The sequence below is a fragment of the Barbatula barbatula genome (assembly GCF_947034865.1).
Source record: "Barbatula barbatula genome assembly, chromosome: 2".
In the NCBI taxonomy this organism is placed as follows: domain Eukaryota; kingdom Metazoa; phylum Chordata; class Actinopteri; order Cypriniformes; family Nemacheilidae; genus Barbatula; species Barbatula barbatula.
The window spans coordinates 15101177-15121147 of NC_136767.1; the positions used below are offsets into that span (position 1 = coordinate 15101177).

The following is a 19971-nucleotide window of genomic DNA, read 5'->3' on the forward strand; positions in this document are numbered from 1 at the left end:
GTAAACAAAAAAACACTTGCTTGCTCTGAGAAGGTCAAACTCTCGATCGATTAGCTCTTCTTCAGTAAGTTTAGAGAAGTTGTCTTCTCCAAATGGGTTCCAGCCAGACATATCAGGAGGGCTGCTGACAGTCCGGGCTTGTGGACTCAGGACCTCAGCGGTGGACATTGTGTTTCTGCTGTATCCAAAAAAAGTTACACTTTACAGCACGATACAACTTCTGTCCACGGACAGTATGATGATCAACAATGTGTAACAGTGTTATTCAAAACACCAAACTTATCCTTGTCCCTCAGTGTGACAGCTAAACAGACTTTGCGTTCAAGAAATTAAAAACTTCAATGTACTTACCCGATGTTAACAAACGGAGTCTCTACTGGGGAAGGTCCGACAGGGGTATAGGAGCCCATTGGGCCTTGGAACTCCAGAGGGGAGATATAGTGACCCTGAACTTGTGCACACAGCTGCTGCTGGGAAAAGGCCTGCTGGTACTGCTGCATCTGTTAGATAGAAGAACTGAATTCAGCCAAAAAGGTATACTATGCTATATTTGTCTGAAATAAAACAACTGAATTATTTAGCTTTTTATAATTATTTTATTATATGAAAATGATAGGTTCTTGGCTGGCATGAAATATTTATGGTTCAATACAATTGTACTGTATTCATTCCAATGTACTGTGGTACTATTCAACAAACTGGAACTATAAACCGCCAAATTTACATTAAATATCTACATATTACAAAACGGTTTCTGTTTGCAGTCTGAATTGACTATTTATAGGAATGTGTTTGGGTAAAATTATCATTTTGGTGGAGAAACAGGTCAAAAGATGCTTGTTTTTTTCAGACCTCAAATACTGCAAAGAAAACAAGTTCATGTTCACTTTGAAGAAATACAACAGTCATATCTTTTTACATGTATTAATAACCTCAATAGGCCCTTTTCAAAATGGCATAACTTAACATCCGTCTTGCAACAAACAAGAAGAACAACTTCCGTCGCCCTGGAAATTACTGTAAAAAAAACTGACAGAACACCTATTCAAGTATTTACCCTAGCACCTTCGCTAACACAAAGAATCAAACAGGTGCTGTTCAAACAAGAATTTTTGATCCTTTATCTAGCTTTGATCTTGTTGTAAGCAAAAAGGTGTCTGCAATATGCTGTACATCATCTAGCCGTATTTGTGGCAGCTGTGCAAGAACGGAAGATACGTGATGTCATGTGAAAAGGGCCAATTTTAACTGTCATGCTGTAAGTCTTTCATATTGTTGTTGGATGTCTTTATGTCACTCCTGAGGTGAAACAAACACTGGTTTGGAATGGTCTCTTAATTTAGCTGTAAATGTATTTCTTTTACAATAAGGTAGTGAAAATTGACAATACTTTCATTTATTTTTAAGCTTACATATAGAAAATGACCATAAAAAACAGACAGAAACACATAGAGAGGGACCGAGATGGCTACAGAGGCCGTCAATGTATTTCCCTACAGTGTAATTGCCTCATATGTTACGATTTAACACAGAGAATCGGTCGATTTCACCACCCCATTCAATCCCCTGATGGTTTTGCACGGAGCAGATTGCATCTGAAATTAAACAGATGGTAACCATTCAGTGGAAAATGAGCTAAAAATTGCTCCGCCTTAACATTATGTATCTAGTGAAAGTCAGTTAGCAACATTTCCTCGTTTAGCGTAAATACAATTCAAAGGAATTATCGACATTCACTTGGATAGGAAAAACTGTCTGGCACAGAAACCTGCTTCTGTGAGTGAGGCCAAATTAGCATCTAAGGCAAACATAGTCTAATTTCAGACTTCTACGAGAAATCGTTAATTAAAATACAATATACAAGATAACCCACTGACATTCAACACAGAGGCTATATTTCAAATTGAAAAAAAACACAGCTTCCATCTTGTCGAGTTCCACACGTTACAGTGTTAATTTTTAAAGTTCTTCACAAGGTTCATTTATAAATAAGGTTCTCTTATATTAAGGCACGTCGCCCATTAGAAACGCATCTATGAAAAATCTGGTGGAGCTACATTAAAAGTAAACAAACGGCCCTGCCGCTGATGTTCCAGGTGTGTGGTGGTCTCACCAAAACAGCATAGTGAGCCTGCTGTTGCTGCTGGGTTTGATATATGGGCTGCTGCATCATCATCTGTTGCTGAAGCATATGCTGCTGCTGCTGCTGCATGGCCTGCTGATACTGACACACACACAGAAAATAATAAGAGACGAACAAAACCTTGCAGCTCCGCCTGTGTGTTAAGAGATTCAGGAAATTAAGATAAAACTGGCAAAATAGTGAGAAAGTTATATGCGAAGACTACAGATGAACAATTCTTTATACTCGTCGCATTCATATTTTTGTTTTTAAATATGACATGTACATCATGAAACATACTGCAAACCATTTAAGAACTTTTTCGAACAGGGCATTCAGAGGTCATTCTTTCTAAACACCATGTAAACAATATAGTCATCATGCTTCGGAAGGACTTAAGTGTTCAATACAAACTAAGACAAACCAACCCTCCCAACAGGTCATGCTCGAATGCAAAAATGGATCTGCTGAAGCCCTTGAATACGACCTGGCAATAGTGCACATTGGTGCTCAGTACCTGTTGCATGTACTGTAGGTGCTGTGCGGTGATTTGTTGTTGATGGTGGTGCATGTTGTGCTGATGGTGGTGCATGTTGTGCTGCTGCTGCTGTTGATGTAATTGTTGTAGTCGGAGGTCTCCAGGCTGCAGTTGCTGTAAAACTCTGTTCTGTTGACCGCTGCTTGGCATTTGCGTAGCCGACTGCTGCCCATTTCCAGGAGCTGAGATAAGAATGGACACATATAAAGCTTATTCAATACAAAAATCTAAACTTCCATCCTCCCTTTTTCTCACCTTTCTGGCCGTTGCTGACCGTACCTGAGGGTACAGTCATCTTCACAGGAGTTACAGAGCTAGTCAAAGGCAGAACATTATTTGCAGCTTTTGGTCTTTGCCTGGGTGCGATTGATGTTTCTGTTGGTCCAACTGAATCTGTTATTCTGACAAAGACAAATTCAAGGCAAGAAAAGGACACTTACAAGATTTGTTCCATTCAAACTATCAGAAATTCACACGTGAAGTGCAGTTACCTTGCTTTCGTCTGGCTCTTCTTAGCAGCAATATCACTGGCAGTAAGGGGCTCTGGCAATGAGGTGGGAATGGAGGAGTTCTGAATTGCACAAAAAAATCAACAGTTTAAAAATGAAAAAGGAAACAAATTAACAACACCTTCCCTCTGTGTGTAGTAACTTACAAAGAGATTTGGCACTGGACACTCCTTTCCAGCTATCCAGAAGGCAAAGTAAGACACTTGATAGATGTCAGGTCTCTTTTCTTGATCAGGCTCCAACATGTATCCTGTGAGGAGGAAGTGAACGAGGTTCAGATGACAAAGCCCATCTTTTCATTCTGAGGGCTAAACAGAATCAAATCTACTCAGAATACATCGTTGAAAAACAAGAGCATGCAGGACCTCTATACCACCAGAGGGCGGCAATGTTGCTTAACTAAACCCTTATTTTAAAAAGCTAAAACTCCTCCACAGCTCTTGTGCAATTTCCCACAAAAGAATCATTTGCAGATCTCTTGGGAATCATTGAAAGCTGCTTACTGATTAAACAGTGCAACTTGGAGGAGAATTTTGAACCGTCCGGAACAGTGAAGGTGCCGTCACATATGGCAACTTGACTCTCGCCAAATGGAAGTGTGAAGAAACACAGCTTGTACAACAAGCATCCAAGTGCCTGAGAGCAAGAGAGAGAATATAAATGAGAAAAAGAAAAGCAAGAATCTGTAATTTCACTAAAAACCAAGTCACACATAAAAACGTTATGCATTTTTTCGACGCTCTTATGTAGATAATGCAATGTGAGAACAGTTGTGGAGGTGACAGCTGCACAAGATGAATTCCTTCTATTTTTGATACTAGCAAATGGGCAGGAAGTACTGTCGTACATATTATCTTCCTGCCAAAGCAAGCGCTATCATCATCTTCTTTAATGGTGACATTTATTACAAGAAACAATTTGCATAAAATAACTCTGGAAATTGGGAAAATACTTTGTTCAAATATCCAGGATTTTATGTAAGAAGAGCTAAAGAATGAGGCTACGATACTTCTTTCACAGCGTGACAGTGTTAAAGAGGAAGTTTGCCCTCATTCCTGTCTTTACAACGCAGCCAGAAACCAGGAAACTAAAGCTAGTGTTTTCTTTACTGCTTTCCATCGGTCTCATATGCACATATGTTTGCTTCAAAAGGATCTCGTAAAACATGCTTAAAGGAATAGTTCAACCTCAAAATGAAAATTCTGTCATCTTTTACTCACCCTGTTGTCATTTTAAAACTGCAAAACACAAAAGAAGACATTTGAAAAATGTTGGTCCCCATTGACTTGGTTGGTAACCAATGCTAATCAATGGGGAATTGTTATAAAAACTTACCAACTTTTTTTCAAAATATCTACTTTTGTGTTCTGCGGAAGAAAGAAAGTCATACGGGATTGAAGTGAAGAGAGGAAGAAAGATTTCAAGTAAATAATGACAGAATTTTGAAGGTGAACTGTGCCTTTAATGTGACTGAATGCATCTTGACCCGCACACATCTTTTAAAGTCATTAAGGAACAACATGTGGAAGCATGACAAACCTTCTAAAGTTGGTTGTTAGATTTAGAATGATGGCGTGCTTGACTTTTATTCACACAGCCACACCAAACACCAATACAGTAGTAAACAAACTGACCAAACAAAACCCAACATCTATTATTATTGTGAATTGGTATTTGTTGTGATCGTGTGACCTCAGAACGTTGAACATGTACACAGTGTAACTTACTTCACAAAACAACCCAAATAGTTTTCACATCTGAACGCCCTCAAACATTGCATGGTATTTTATAAACTGAGGCAAAAAACATAAACAAAAGCCCCAACTTTGAAACAATGCCAGGATTTGAAGGACTGCTGTAAAGCACACCCCCGAGAGCCCTTATTTTAGGAGGAAACCGGTTTGGCATATGTGCCTGCCGTGTCGGTCTGACCAAACCAGCTCTCCAGCTTCTGTATTCATGATGTGTGTGGAGAGAGGGAGCGAGAAAACGGGAACAAGAGGGAGTGGGTGAGGGAAAGACTGGGAGGAATGTGTGCTTGTGTTTGGTGCCTACCCAGATATCAGCCTTTGTGGTGATGGCTTTCCCTTGGTACAGGTTAATCATTTCTGGGGCACGATATGAAAGAGTCGTGTACCTGAGCAAAGAGGATCAAGAACAATGAGAGGTTTAAAAACACTGACTTCTTGGCAGCAAAACAAGCAACAACAAAAGTCAAAATGTCAAGCTTTTTTTCAGCAATACATAAGAGGATTTGAAGTTATTATTATTATATAGCCAAAATGTAAATATGCTGGTCATGTAATACAAAGGCACTTTAAGTCATTCGATGTATTTTATGCCACGACTATGACAAATATAAATATGAACCCCGCACTAGCAAGTCTCCTCACAGTGTTGGTGAAAGAGTCTTACTTCTTGATCTCATCCTCCACAGCAGTTATCCCATCTTTATGTGGAAGCAGCACTTTATGTGTGGCACTGCCAAAGTCACACAACACGTAGTGTCCCTGGTCATTCAGGAGGATGTTTTCTACCTGTCAACACACACATTCAAACCTGTATTAGTGACGTTTGATTCAAATTTCCTGTGCAGAACTTCCTGCTGCTACATCTCAAAGTACAAAATAGAGGAAGTGAGATTTAAAAATAAATGTAAAATTAAATGTGCTTTACAAACAGAGAAAACTGTGATGTTGCACATAATACGTATATTAAAGTTGGCATACTGCAACAAAATAGTATGTATAACGTCACTGTCCTTCTGAAACCTCGGGTATCCAAATAAGAAACTATATTTCTTTCATGATTGAATACCGTGTTGTCGAGGTTGACAAGCACTTTTTAATACTTTTCATTTGTTATATATTTGCAAAACCCAGTGACAAAAATTGAAGCGACAGTTCACCCAAAAATTCTGTCATGAATTGCTCACTCTCTAGTTGTTCCAAATCTGTATAAATGTCTTTGTTTGGTGGAACACAGAGAAAGATGTTTGGACGAATGCTTGTAACCAAACAGTTCTTGGACCCAATTGACTACAATAGTGGGAAAAAGTTCAATGGTTTTCAAAGGTGCCCCAGAACTGAATTCTGTCCTACATTCTTCAAAATATATTCTTTTGTGTTTAACAGAACAAAACAATTATAAAGTAATTTTTCCCATGGAGAAGCAAGGTTTCAGAAGGACAACTACGATTTGTTTAACATAATTTCCAATTTCAAATGAGTAATAATAACCAAGATTTTCTATAAATAACTTTAAACTACATTCCTATTTTCATTTCATTTATAATTTTATCTATGGCCTACGCTCGTATTTCTGTTTTGATAGCTGTAAGTCCTTAAAACAAGCCTAGACTTTGCCTTTAACTCTATCAGATGAAACCGGAATTCTGTTGAATTCAACCTATGTAAAAGAGTGTACCATCAACAGGAAATCACTTATTTTGTGTGACATGAGAATAAGTCGAAATAATGCCTTTAAGACAAAAAAGTAAACAAACCAATTATTAAACCTAATTATTTTAGACTGCGATTGGTTTTGACTGGTGGGAAAAGTGTGCTCTGTTCAATGGCACCATCGGTCTGTTCCCACAGTTTTCTGCCAAAAGGGTGGCCGTTCCTCTTTCAAACACTGCTGTTTTTCACAGACGCAGCTTAACAGGCTTGTTTTTGCCTGGGTTTCACTAATGCCTTGCAGTAATAACGTTTTTGGGGGCCGAGTAATTGGTCTTGTCTGCTATCACTGAGAAAAACAGAAATGATCAGGACATGGTTCCCTAATCTGACCGCAAGTGTCCTAAATCTATCTTTCCTGCTGAGCTAACATAACTGCCTCCTGAGAAATAATGAAATCACAAAGATAAAACACAGGCACGTCCGTGCTTGAGTCTACGGCTTCTCCACGCCGACTCTACTTTTAATGAAGCATTTCACTGTGTTGGAAATAAACTCATCAATCATCTATATTGAAACTGCTTAAAACGTTTTGTAATATTGTTAACACTGTTTTTCTACCTTTAGGTCCCTGTGGATGATTGGAGTTTTGCACTGGTGGAGTCTGGCAACGGCTTCGCAGGCGTCACCGAATATGCTGAGCACTTCTGCCTCTGTGAATCCTACATGCAGCCGCTGGTTCATCTGCTTCACCACCTGACCAGCTGCTCAGCAACATTTCCATCAACAAACATTGCAGAATGACATGTCATATAACATTAGGTGAACATATACACATCAGATAGGCTGTATAAATAAACACATAATTCATCAGATCTAGTAGATAAAGGCAAAGGCATCATTTGAAGCATCAATGCTCAACTGCAAAAGTTTGGACCTCTGTGATTTTCTAAAAAAATTTTAAAATATGTATGCTTTATAAACACAAATGCTCGCCTTGCTCTGGTCTGCCAAGCGCGTTCACAACTTCACGTAATACATTATTACATTGAAATGGTCACACTTGACGTCGGCTTTTTTTTGAAACGGTCCTCCTTCACCACATTTGTAAACACCGACTCTGTACTCCCGCCTACATCAAGTGTGTCCTTTTCAATGTAATTACGTAATACGTGAAGTCGTGAGCGCCCTTCGCAGAACAGGGCAAGGCGAGCATCTGTGTTTATAAAGCATATACATTTTCATTTCTTTTAGAAAATGACCGATCTGTTCGCTAGATAAGACCCTTATTCATCATCTGGTTTTGTTTAAAGCCCTTTGAAAATGCACTGAAACTGTCATTTTGAGTCCATTGAAATGCACTAAATGGAGAATAATCCTGGAATGTTTTCATCAAAAACCTTTATTTTTTTTCTACTATATTAGAGATATTATGAGGTTTATAAGATTTAAACAGTTGGACAGGCAATAGAGGGACTTAATGCAACACATGAATGAGCTTGCATTCTTATAATTACACATACTGCATGTTCACAGAAAGAGAGCGAGATAGAGCAATATAATGGATAGATCATTGCTTATTTTGCAACAAAGCTCAATTACCCTTGCAGTACTCCATGAGAATCAGAACCTCCCATACACTGACTCCGACAGCATTTGTGGTCGAATCCAGATACCGCACAATGTTTTTATGGCCTGACAATTCTTTCTGTGAGTGGCAGACAAAAATCAATTTAAACATTGGCTTATCCTAAAACTGTTACACCATTTCTGTGAGGCAAAATCAAATACCATAATCCCAAGGTTATTTTAGCTTTCAAAAAACAAAAACGCTTCTAAAGTTTGAATTTTAGTAAAGGGCTGGGTATCGATATTGATGTTCCGACTCAATTCCAATTAACAAGCTCGCGATTCGATTCTTGATTTGAGTAAATGAATATAGATTTAATACAAATCCTAAAAAAGATCAGTAAATATCACATTACAATGGTGAAATAAAAATAAAAACGAAGAACCACAAACCTGTATATTAAACTTTAAACACACTTGGGTATATTGAAACAGAACTGATTATTTTACATTTAAGATACAGTATAACAAACCAAATTTCACAAAATTAGCTGTAAAGAGAGGCTGCTATAATTTCCAAAAGAAAGGATTTAATCGTCTTTGTCGTCAAATTTAACATCACTTTCACATTAAAGACAGTGGTTCATATGATTGCAAAAAAATTGCTTATAAATATAAATAATATTTAAATTAAATGACTGCTACATTTCAATTGTAAGGCACATATAAAAATTGCTAAGAATTCAACTAAAATTAAAAGCGGGGTGCCGATTTCTCTTAGTAGTTGTTGATTTTAAAATCACATAAACAAACACACTGCTACCCCCATCTTTCACTTTCGTCAGCGCTCGGCTCGACTAATGTCTGCCCTTTGCACTGTGCACCTTCCTGTTAATTGGCTACAAGGTTGTTTTGGTGCTCGGCCCGACTTTGTCTTAACAAGCATAATTAGGAAATCGGACACCCCGTCTTTAAGATGGAAAATATGAAAGCTTAACCTAATTTTAAACATTAAAAAATAATAAAAATAACACTGCTTTACATGACTACCACAATCTTGAGAAAGATCAGAAGTAATTCATAAACTGAAGTTTCTTTTTGAAGTCAACACATTTTCATTGTAAAACATTATCAAGAATCACTAATCACTTGTGTTTGAGTGTCTAGATACTTTTGGAAATGTAGTCTATGTTAAACATTTAATTTTAAGACAATGCAGTCATTTATTTTGTTGTTGCAGTAACAAGTTGGCCTTCCACTAGATGTTAGAACATAGCTGCAAGAATTCACTTGGCATTTAGACACATCAGTGAGGTCCAGCACTGACGTCAGGTGATGGGCCTTGGAAGCTTGCGTTTCGCCGAAATATTGCATTTCATAGCCAATATTTTTAAACGGGATTCAAGTCTGGACTTTGTGGGGAACAGACAAGTCCTTCAACACCCGAATTAGTGAATCATGTCTTCATGACCTCCATTACAGGAGCATAGTTAAACCTAATAATCTGAAGAGAGTCTGAATACCTCATAATCTTACCATTATTGTGATTTCCTGCTTGAAGATGTTCAGATCGTGGACATTGTTCACATACATCCTTTTCAGGGCACATCTTACGCCACTGTGCGTGCGGGCCAGAAACACCATAGAAAAGCCTCCTGCCATACAAAACCAAAAAAAAACATGTAGGTTTTTGTACCTCAATGCATTGAGACAGTGAAAGATGCAATAAACATTGACAATCAAGATGGCTAATAAATTGATTCTAGATGAGAAAACACCACCCAAACTACTTTACAACAACTACTTGAAAGTGAAATTAAAATGCGATGTTTTCATTCAAAGCGTGTGGGCTTCTTACAATTGAAATAAAGTCCAAAACTTCATCACACATTTTAATATCCAGCCATCAAGCTTAAGCGTCCAATCTGCAGCCAAGTGTGAAACTCAATGAATGTGAGTATTGACCGCCTACCCGGTGGCAGGGATTTCTGAACCAACATGCAGCAGAGAGGGGCGCCATGCCTCAACAACGCTCTTCCCATCCGTTTCAGGGTGAATGAGTCCTGGCAACGTATGACTGGCAAGCCTTTTCTCATTAACAGCATGCTGAGTCACGGAGCGGCCCGCATTAAAACAGGGTGCCCTGACACAAAGGAGGGCCTACAATGCTGCACTTGTTGCCTAACAAACTCACGCTTGTTTAGCCGCCCTGAACTGAAAACGTATTTGTACGGAGACCCTCAAATCAAGACCCTGAAGAGATCTAGAAAAAGATATATAAAGATTTACTATAATGTGGAATTTGCTGCATTCTAAATGACAGCATGAAAAAACACTTTTTGCTTTCATAGAGTGTGTTGTACACAACGCTTATGTGACAAGGATGCATTTTCCCAAATTTTGTATGTGATGACAGAAGATAAACATCCTAGTACTTGCCCGGTTCTCAATGCACCAATCCAGGTTCAGGTTCACAGGAAAACAGCAGAAAGGGGTATCATGCATGTGCATTTAATCATTTTAATCTGTTTTATTCAAACTGACTCAGAAATACAATGATCTAATGCATTTTGTGCTTTATCACCGCAGTCATTAATCCAGCACAAAGACATCACTATACCAGTCCAGTACACATTTAACATCAAGATAAACAGGCAGGCTTCTATTATATTGACAACTGCTTGGCCATGTACTTCTAATGTCCCCACTGCATCTGCCCACCTTTCATCCCTCCAACCAGCCTTGAGCAAATTACCTCATTACTTCATCTAAATAAGCACTTTAGCTTACTTCATTGTAGAAAGACCTCTGTAACCAGTTCACCAAGCAGCAGAACTGGGTAGTGATGCAAGTTTGTTATCAGTTACAGATGAAAATGCTTATCTTTGCACGTTGTGGCGAGTCATGAAGTGCAGATACGTCTTTGCACACAATTCGTTAAGTGCAGATAAAGCAGTTTCAGCAGAAACTTAGCAAAAGCTCAAAGTAAAAAGACCTCCGATCCAGCACACTGCTCAGATGCGCGAGGTAAACTTTCACTGGGTCGTAAAAAATTATTTTTGCCCTGCGAATCATTTATATATTATATACTTTTCTTCCCTGACAAGTGTTCCGCAAATGCAGCTGACAAAGGAAAAATCCTATCCAGTGAAGTTTTTTCCGTGTTAACTTATATCTTTTGCAATGTCCTAACAGCTGTGATAAACAAATTCCAAATGTCCGCTTATGTCTGATTTGCGCCATAATGACTCATTAGACCGATTCATTTTCTTGAAACAACTCTGAACTCACTGAGAGCGTCACACGCACAAAAAAATGGATATCTATAAAAAATCAGCTTAAAAGGAACCTGTTTACACGCAAATGAATAAACCGGATATACAAAAAAAACTGCGTTTACATGCAAGTTTAAGACTCCTTCAACTATTCTCAACTGAGGTCATTATGATTACTATAAATAAGGGTGTGACCAAAATGTAAGTCGGAGCCACCAAATGAGAAAGTGTCATATTTACAATGACTTTGCGCTTAAGATAAATGACATAAGCACATCCGCAACTTGATCAGTGCAGCATAAATACAATTATGGTGTTTTCAAAACTAAATATACAAATCGGTCTCTTAAAATGAACAACTAATTTGTTTCCTTTTTAGCAAAAAAGCATACATTCATATCTGTGAAAACTAAAACCATTTAGTACATTTCATTGCCATATCACATTCAAAATGCAATATAATACATATATATAAATAAATTAGAAACATGAATAAAAATAGAAAGGTAAACGACTAACTTCAGATTATGCATGATTATGTTTTTCTAAATTAGGTTTAGTGTCTTATTTTTACAATAAAATAGTAATATATTTGTCCACACAAAAGTGCTGTAGTTAACTGGACTTTGGCAGGTTGTCGGAAGACCCTTATTTTTAAGTATGTCTGTTTCTTCACTCAAACAGTAAAATGTTCGTGAAATAAACTCTCAGAGGAACTCGAGAGATGAAGTTCATGTGTTCATGTCCTCATACAGCGCAGCTGGAAAGTTTCACAGGCAAAATATACTAAAAGAAATAGCAGGTCATCATTTCAATAAGCGATCACTTCTTTATCAGATTGAGAAATAGGTGTGAGCGTATGAACAGACTAAAATGTCTCACGGTGAATAGCGTGACACTTGAGCCCTGTAACACGTACAGAGTTAAGTGGGCTGTGCTTTAGAAATAATGGTCCGTGGGGAAACGCAGTGCTGTGTGTACGGTAGTTAAATGGATGGATGGAATTGCCTCTATGATTTTTTGTATTAAAAATACTCGATTTACTTGTTTCAGCCCTAGAAATAAATTTTTTTTTAAGTTTTTGCTTGGACATACTGCTGAATGTTATTATACATTTTAATTCGATCTTAGTCACTGATGTACTGCCCACAGAATTAAAATATAATAATGTTTAAAAAATACAAAATAAATTATGCATTATAAATAAATGCTTGAATGGGTTTGTTACACTTTCTGAAATATACTGCAGTTACATATATACAATATAAAAATTCTCACATAGAAAATGGACATCTATCTCTTAGAATGGATGTCTGTTCACGTCCACGAATGCACTTGTTTTGCCGTCATGTAATCGCATAGCCTGACATCGCGATTGCGATATGATTAATCGTGCAGCACTACACAGTGGCCTATATTACGTTGGGTTGTGACTAATATGTACCAGGTCAAGCGCTATTATAACATACTTGTTAGTTATTCCTTTACCTGCTCTAGAACAGCAGCGAGAGTAATGAGACAGCACATCTTTCTATTAAACACAGGCAAACAAAACTGTTTATTCAGGAGGCTTTCCACACAAGAGTTTCTGGTGCTGAGCCGAGTCCATTTGACGCCACAGTATGGTCATCTGGCTGATGTGAAAGCTGTCTGTCCAATGTGGCGCACAAATGTAAACTGCACACAGAGATGCAGCTTTGGAATAATTTAAATGTACATATAAGTACAGTTTACATTTGCTAAAAATGCACTTCTGTTCAAGAGACTGGTGCATGAACTTAAAAATTAGACATTCATTATGCAATTTGTCTTCATGTAGCCTAGTCATTAGTCAAGAAATACTATGCGTTGCAAACCAGTTGCATTCTTTACATATTTTGAAATCCATCCTATGCATTCTTGAATCATTACCCTTTTGGTTGTTGGAAACGCACTCGTCAGCTCTTGTGTTTTTGATGCAACTGTACCACAGTTTAAAGCCAAATAATACAAATGAAAAACAGACCAACAAAAAAAATCTAAACAAAGTCTTTAAAATCCATTAAAAAATGAAAAAAGTGTGTTCTCACGCAGAGGTGACTAATTAAGTAGGGGTGCACGATTAATCGCAATTTCCCTCAATATTGCCTAGTGCGATTATGAGATCTGGCTTCATATTTGTTTGAAACAACGATTTGCAGCCTCCAGCACAGACCAGCGAGCATCACATGGCGGAAGTGAAACATTTGTTGCAATCACGATGCTGGCTCAACAACATTGTCATGTCTATCAGCCATCGGCGATGGACAATGGAATCATCTATCGGCCCAACCCTAACAGGCGCTCTACTGTCCGTGAATGTGTACCAGAAGTTAAGGATAGTTCACAAACGATTGCACACGCAGTAACATTTGTTACGGGATGTTGTCACTTTGAAACCGTCTATTGGTTGGCCTTAAACATCTTGCAGACCTGACCGAAATTTCCTCCTTTCACCCCCATGATTCTCTCCAAACCCGGGTGCCCGGTCAGCCATGTTGAAACATGACATTATGACTTCACATTTTCGATTCCTCCATTATCAGACACACCCAATTCAGTTCTTAGCTGAGGAATTAAAGAATGTTACATGAGGGAGAACTACATCCAATAGTGGGGCGAACAACAAGCATCATAAAATATACATTTCCATGCGCTTGTTTCTGCATCACTAGACAAAGTAATCCCCTCTTCTCCCGTAAACTATATCACTACACCCGCTACCAGCCTAATGTGCTGACGGCCACAAATGTTGATTCTGCTGTGTATAAAGAGGCAAACCGAGTGCATTTGCCTGATTGTTCTGGGGCATTACATACAGCAGCTCTGACAATACCAATAATGGAACACTATGGCTTTAATTTGCTTGAACAAGAAGTGAAAAATAATGCATGCAGACTCCTATTCTACAGTACAGTCAGCAACAGCAATTTAAGAACTTTTGTAGTATTAAAAAACGATGAAAAACGTGATCCACACATGCACGTGTCAAGTAATGCTACTGAAACACAACAGCACTCTGTAAGTCGCAGCAAGTCTGTGTCTTCTTGTTTCTTTTCACAACTGCCTGACATCCCCAAGGTCTGGAAGCGCATCTTATTGTAACAGAAGAATCTTTCATAAACTTCACCGACTCACACGCTACCCACAGATATCTTCTAAAAAACACAGTCTAATCAGCTTCCTCCAACTGAACCACAATGATCTGTTGTACCTGCTAAAAATACAGCAAAGTTTTTTTGGGGTGTGAAACTAACAGATTCTACACATTGTGGCAGCTTTCCTTGAGGTCAGCTTTGCCTTGTTTTAGAAGTTTACAGTTTACAAAACTCTTTTGGAGATATCTAAAGAACACCGATTCTGGAATGAGTGTTCCTAGACTTTTCTCACACAATACATATGGAAAAAACGAATTTTCAGAGTGAATTGGATTTGCTTGTAAAGACATTTTAAACACTGCAGGGTTGGACTTTATAATTATAACTTTATAAGGAAACACAACTTAATGCTTTATCTTATCATATAATTTTTTTGTTCTGTTGAACACAAAAGAAGGTATTTTGAAGAACAAAGAAAAACAATCAGATCTGGGGCAATATACACTACCGTTGTGGTCCCACTATGCAGTCAATGGGGTCCAAGAACTGTTTCGTTACAAGCATTCGTCCAAATTTCTTTCTCTGTGTTCAACCAAACAACGAAATGTATGCAAGTTTGGAAAAACTAGAGAGTCATTTATTAATTCAAATTTTTGGGTGAACTATCCCTCTTATCTACATTAGATAGAAAACTATTTCCAGATTAGTGACCGATAACTCCGGTCATAGGTAGGTAATTTTATATTGCAGTCTGAAATCTACACTACGCAATATTCTACAAAATCTGCTGTGTGCAAGACAAGTCGGCCTTGTCAGAGCTAAACAAAAAAAAGGTTTTGGAAACCATTCATCCCAAATTGAGAAATAATCAACCTCATGCTGATTTAGACAAAGTAATTATGTGTTAGATAATCTTACAATACTATTGTTTTGAAAGAGAATCACAATAAGACAATCTTCTGAGCCGACACACGGTGCGAGATGCCAACCCTATTCTGACTCAAAGCTTGAGTGACCTATTTTCTCAGAGCTGTGTAAGAAATGTTTGTGCGCACACGGTACAGCCAAAATGTTTGAAGCAGAAATGGATCCTCACAGAAGAGTGTGGAGAACCTGACAGTCATGCCTTTGTCATCTCTCAACAGCACCACAGCTAACATGTCAGATTACACCAATCCATGAAGCTACATGAAGTGTAATTTAATAATGACCATTTATAACCCTATAGATGTGGTTAGAAGACTCAATTTGGCAAGAATCTCCATATGCCGAAGTTCTTTTAATAAAGGGAAGAGGTTACTAGTTTCGATAACCATGTGAGGTTTTAGGAGATGATTAGACAGAACACGCTTTTCACGTTTACTAGGTAACCACCAAAACAGCTGTCCTGTCAGTCAAAGATTACAGCGCGGGCACTCTAGTTCCCGTTTACTGTCATATTATCCGAAACTTTAAAAAAGGTACAAGCAGAGGGCGCTTGCTCGGACCTTGCTCGGTTAACCCGCGGGTCAGCCAACACAGCCAACCCTTCATCTTTGCAGTCCACTGACGTTTCAAGTAACTGTAAAGTTTCCTTACCACATCGGAGGGCCCTCGTCTCCTTTCATTCGATTGGACAATGGGAAAAAGGCTCAGATGAAGGTCAAGTAATAAACAGGGAAACAAGCACTATGGCTTCGTCTTTGTTGCAGGGAATTTTTTAGGTTCTTTACAGTCAGCCTGGAGGTATCAAGCCCGTTTACTTTATTATCAAAATTATAAACAATAAAGCTAGATATTCTTGTCAGATCTGGGTTTTGTAACCGGGAGTTAGAGAAGAGCAGTGCGGCTTGTTGAATAGACTGTCACCAGAGTAAAATAGACTTTCACCAGAGTAAAATAGACCCATATGCTTGTTTTTCTAATCAAGCACATGTAAAACAAAATAACCATATATCGAAGACTGTCAATATACGTTGCATTTTGTCTGTTTTCTTTTTGTATTATACCGTTCCGCACAGGTTAAATGCACTTATGTATTTTTCTATTTGTTCTTTTTTCAACATTAAAAAACCTTTATACAGGATATAATATTAATGCATTACGAATGTTTAATGATAATTAGAAGCTTGATATGAAACTGTGACTTAATAAAAACGTACGAATTACGTCATTATTAGCTTAATTTCAATAAAGCAATATTGAAACATTCGCTTTTTATGAGCTCAAATATTCTAATATGAAATTATTGAAACATGCCTACTTCAAGGTCATCGTGTGTCAAGTGATCCCAATGGTTAAAAACAACAGAGGCTAAATGTTTAGGCCTGTATTGACAAAGCAAGGCGTCAATGCGACGCATGATCCAAAACACATACACAATGATCATCGACTGCTTGGAAACAGAAACGACACAATGACTAAACACAACAGAGGCCGTATCATCACCACATGATGTCAAATGATGGAAACTCTCAACCACACACGCAAATACCCCTTTAACAAATACATATATCTGTAGTAAAGGAATTTATTTGAAGGAAGATAAAGAAATGAAGAAGAAAGAGTGCCTCTTTGACATTCCCCAATCACATGCTCCGTGAGTGGGGTAACACCAACGCGACTTATTCAAGGTCAGTCCGGTAACACTGCAATGCCCTCACATGTCCTCTAATCAAAAGTGCAATAAACTTTACTGCACACTAAAAACAATAAAGCACCCCTCTGAACCGGTTTAGTTTTAAATCCGATATTATTTTAGTAAAAGATTTAAGATTAAGGGAGATTGTAAATAAGTGAAACAATGCACGTTAAAGTTTTTGGACAAGGTTTGTTTACGTAACAGAAAGCAGCCTTTACAGGGTCTGTTGACAGAAAGGTGAGCAGGTGGCCAGCTATTAGTGACCACACATGCTCTCTGAACAGTCTCTAGATTACTCTGCCAATTTCCAGAAACAAGAGCTTTATTTAAACACAACAGGTGAAATTCAGCTGTTTCACTGGATTGCAAATTTCAAACTAAAACGGGGGTCCCACGACTCAAAACCTCCTGTGATCTAAAACATTCACATCCCAAAACAAACATGCTCTTTAAGTGATAGTTTACCCAAAAACTTAAAATTCTGTTATCATTTACTCACCCTCTTGTCATTTCAAACCTGTATGACTGACTTTCTTCCAATGAACACAAAAAAAGTTATTTTGAAGAATGTTGTTAACTGGCCCACTTGCATTGGTTTTGTGTCCATACAATAGAAGTGAATGTGGGTCAGTGATGTTCAGTTACCAACGTTCTTCAAAATATCTCCTGCGGAATACAGTCATATCGGTTTGGAACGACAAGAGGGCGATGACAGAATGTTTTTGATATTACTTTAAAGTGGACATCATTTCTACCCTTTAGGTTTTTACTAGATATAAATTACAATAAGGTATTAACAGAAAATTTTATGATTTTCGATGAGGCTGAGCAAAACACACCCTGCGTGAATTGTGTCACTAAAAAATTTGACAAAAGTTTATATAAAAACGGAACATAAAAGACGGAAATCTTGTAAGTGGGGACATCTTTGCTAAAATAGAAAAAGATGTGGCCCGGATTGAGAAGGCACAGGGTGTAAATTAAAGTGAAATCTATTTTTTAACTTCCCACACTTGTGTCATGGTAAAGTTAAATGAAAGGAACAAACCAGTGGCTGAAATGCTGCGATAACGGAGGGAACCCTGCTTTGTCATCCGACTGCAGTGACAGGAGGTCACATGGTATTACAATCACAGGTTGAGATTGGGATCAGCGCAGACCTTGTAAATATGACACAACTCAACCCAATGACTTGTGACTATTTGCAATGGAAATACTCAAAACGTATGCATTGGATTATCATATTTTACCTCTAAAAAATACTCTAGTGTCCTGTTTAACTTGTAACTGTGGCCAGGTAGTACCATTCAAAAATCGACCTACAGTTAGCCTTATGCATCTCCACAAATAAAGCAGATGTTTGAGTGTTGGGGGCTTCTTGGTATGTCATCTAAAACCACTTTTGTTGACGTAAGCGCTTTCTATTCATCACGTACCTTCAGCGATCAGCTCTTCCACCGTGACCTGGTATCGACCGACGGCAAACACCTTTCCAACATAGTTGCCGCTGCCAGTCCCAGATCCAGACCCACCCCCGAGACTTCCGCTCTCCGACTTGGGCATACGCGCAAACTTCTTCATTCTCGCCTCTGTGTTCCTGCCTTCCCCAAATGGACAACCGAGAGTCCAAAACAGCCGAAAACGACTAAAACTCCAATCTGCTCATCGCCGCTTTTTAGTCCAGCATGCCGAGAGTTCGGTCCTCCTGAGATGCGCCTGGCACTTCAGAGCCAGAGGGACCCAGAAAGGCGTAGCAGAACGCTTCCTATATCCCTCAAAGCCCCGTGAAGCAACTGCATAGAAGTAAACCAGCGTTGTGGGGTTAACGGATGATAAAAGAACGAGTTCTGCAGTCCGCGCCGCTGTATTGTCAGGCCGACTCCAGTTCGGACTGGCTAGCGAGAAGCTTTGTAGACCATTCGTCTCGCTAGCTTGCTAACAGCGGTGAAATGCTCTACTTAGCTAAATCATTCTTTTGTATTCAACAAAAAGCCGAAGCTGGTTTAAATCCAGGTCATTCGAAACCTGTGTAAACACCAAACAGACGAAAGGTGGGTGTGTTAGGCGGAGGCTACGCTAGCAGTCGAGCCAGATAGCGAAAGTCTTGCAAAGATGAACGCTGCCACTTCCCCTTAGGATAGTTTGGTTAGCCAGCTCGCTAGCTAACTGTCTTCCTCCGTCTGCTTGGAGAAGTCACCGCGTATCATAATAAAATATCGATTAAAAATAAGCACATAGTAGCCCGAGCGCGCGGCGTCGAACCTTTTTTGTTTGAATGGCAGAGCTCTTCCTCGCGCTCTGGAACTCCTCAGTCACACTGATAAAGTTCGAACTCTCGTGACTCGTCGTGGATTGAGTGGGAGGTTTGTTATTACCCAATCCGCCTGTCTGACAACCTAACTTGTTTTGTCCGATTCCTTCCCATTGTCAGGATTGGTGTGAACGGGATGCGTCGCGAGGATTGCTGTTTTCTGATGGGATGTCTCGAGTGACTGTCTGTACTGGCCAGTTTGCTCGATACAGATCTTGATCAATGCGTACGTTAGTCCCTGAATGATGTGAATGAATTGTTTGGAGTGTGTGATGTTACTTTGCTTATTACAAAATAATAATATGATCTAAACATACTCAAAATATACGTGACATCAAAGTGTGGTTTATTTAATAATAAATGATATTCATTTTTTCAGTAGTAAAGAGATTCTGGTTTAACCTGATACTACTTTACATTAAATCGTTATTTGTTAATATGTGTACATTAATAACCTATATCCTGTTTACATATGTAAAACTCAATAAAAAAATGATCACATTTTTATGTAAT

General features: G+C 38.5%; 1 protein-coding gene across 5 annotated transcripts in view; it reads right to left on the minus strand.

The window, feature by feature from the left end:
• The window catches only part of bmp2k (BMP2 inducible kinase), a 27710-nt gene extending 8119 nt beyond the window's left edge, over positions 1–19591 (minus strand). The window contains exons 1-14 of one of the 5 annotated variants that reach the window (XM_079481417.1): positions 18584–19591; positions 9673–9791; positions 8170–8275; positions 7189–7331; positions 5585–5706; positions 5225–5306; positions 3673–3805; positions 3316–3419; positions 3152–3231; positions 2916–3061; positions 2640–2842; positions 2114–2224; positions 352–500; positions 21–178 (exon numbers count right to left, since the gene is read on the minus strand). In XM_079481417.1, the coding sequence (XP_079337543.1) occupies positions 21–178; positions 352–500; positions 2114–2224; positions 2640–2842; positions 2916–3061; positions 3152–3231; positions 3316–3419; positions 3673–3805; positions 5225–5306; positions 5585–5706; positions 7189–7331; positions 8170–8275; positions 9673–9791; positions 18584–18728 (1801 nt within the window). In that variant the 5' untranslated portion in view covers positions 18729–19591. The remainder of the gene's footprint in view (positions 1–20; positions 179–351; positions 501–2113; positions 2225–2639; positions 2843–2915; positions 3062–3151; positions 3232–3315; positions 3420–3672; positions 3806–5224; positions 5307–5584; positions 5707–7188; positions 7332–8169; positions 8276–9672; positions 9792–18583) is intronic. The other 4 variants (XM_079481418.1, XM_079481420.1, XM_079481421.1 and 1 more) reach the window with 4 other exon arrangements.
• Positions 19592–19971: the final 380 nt, after the last annotated feature.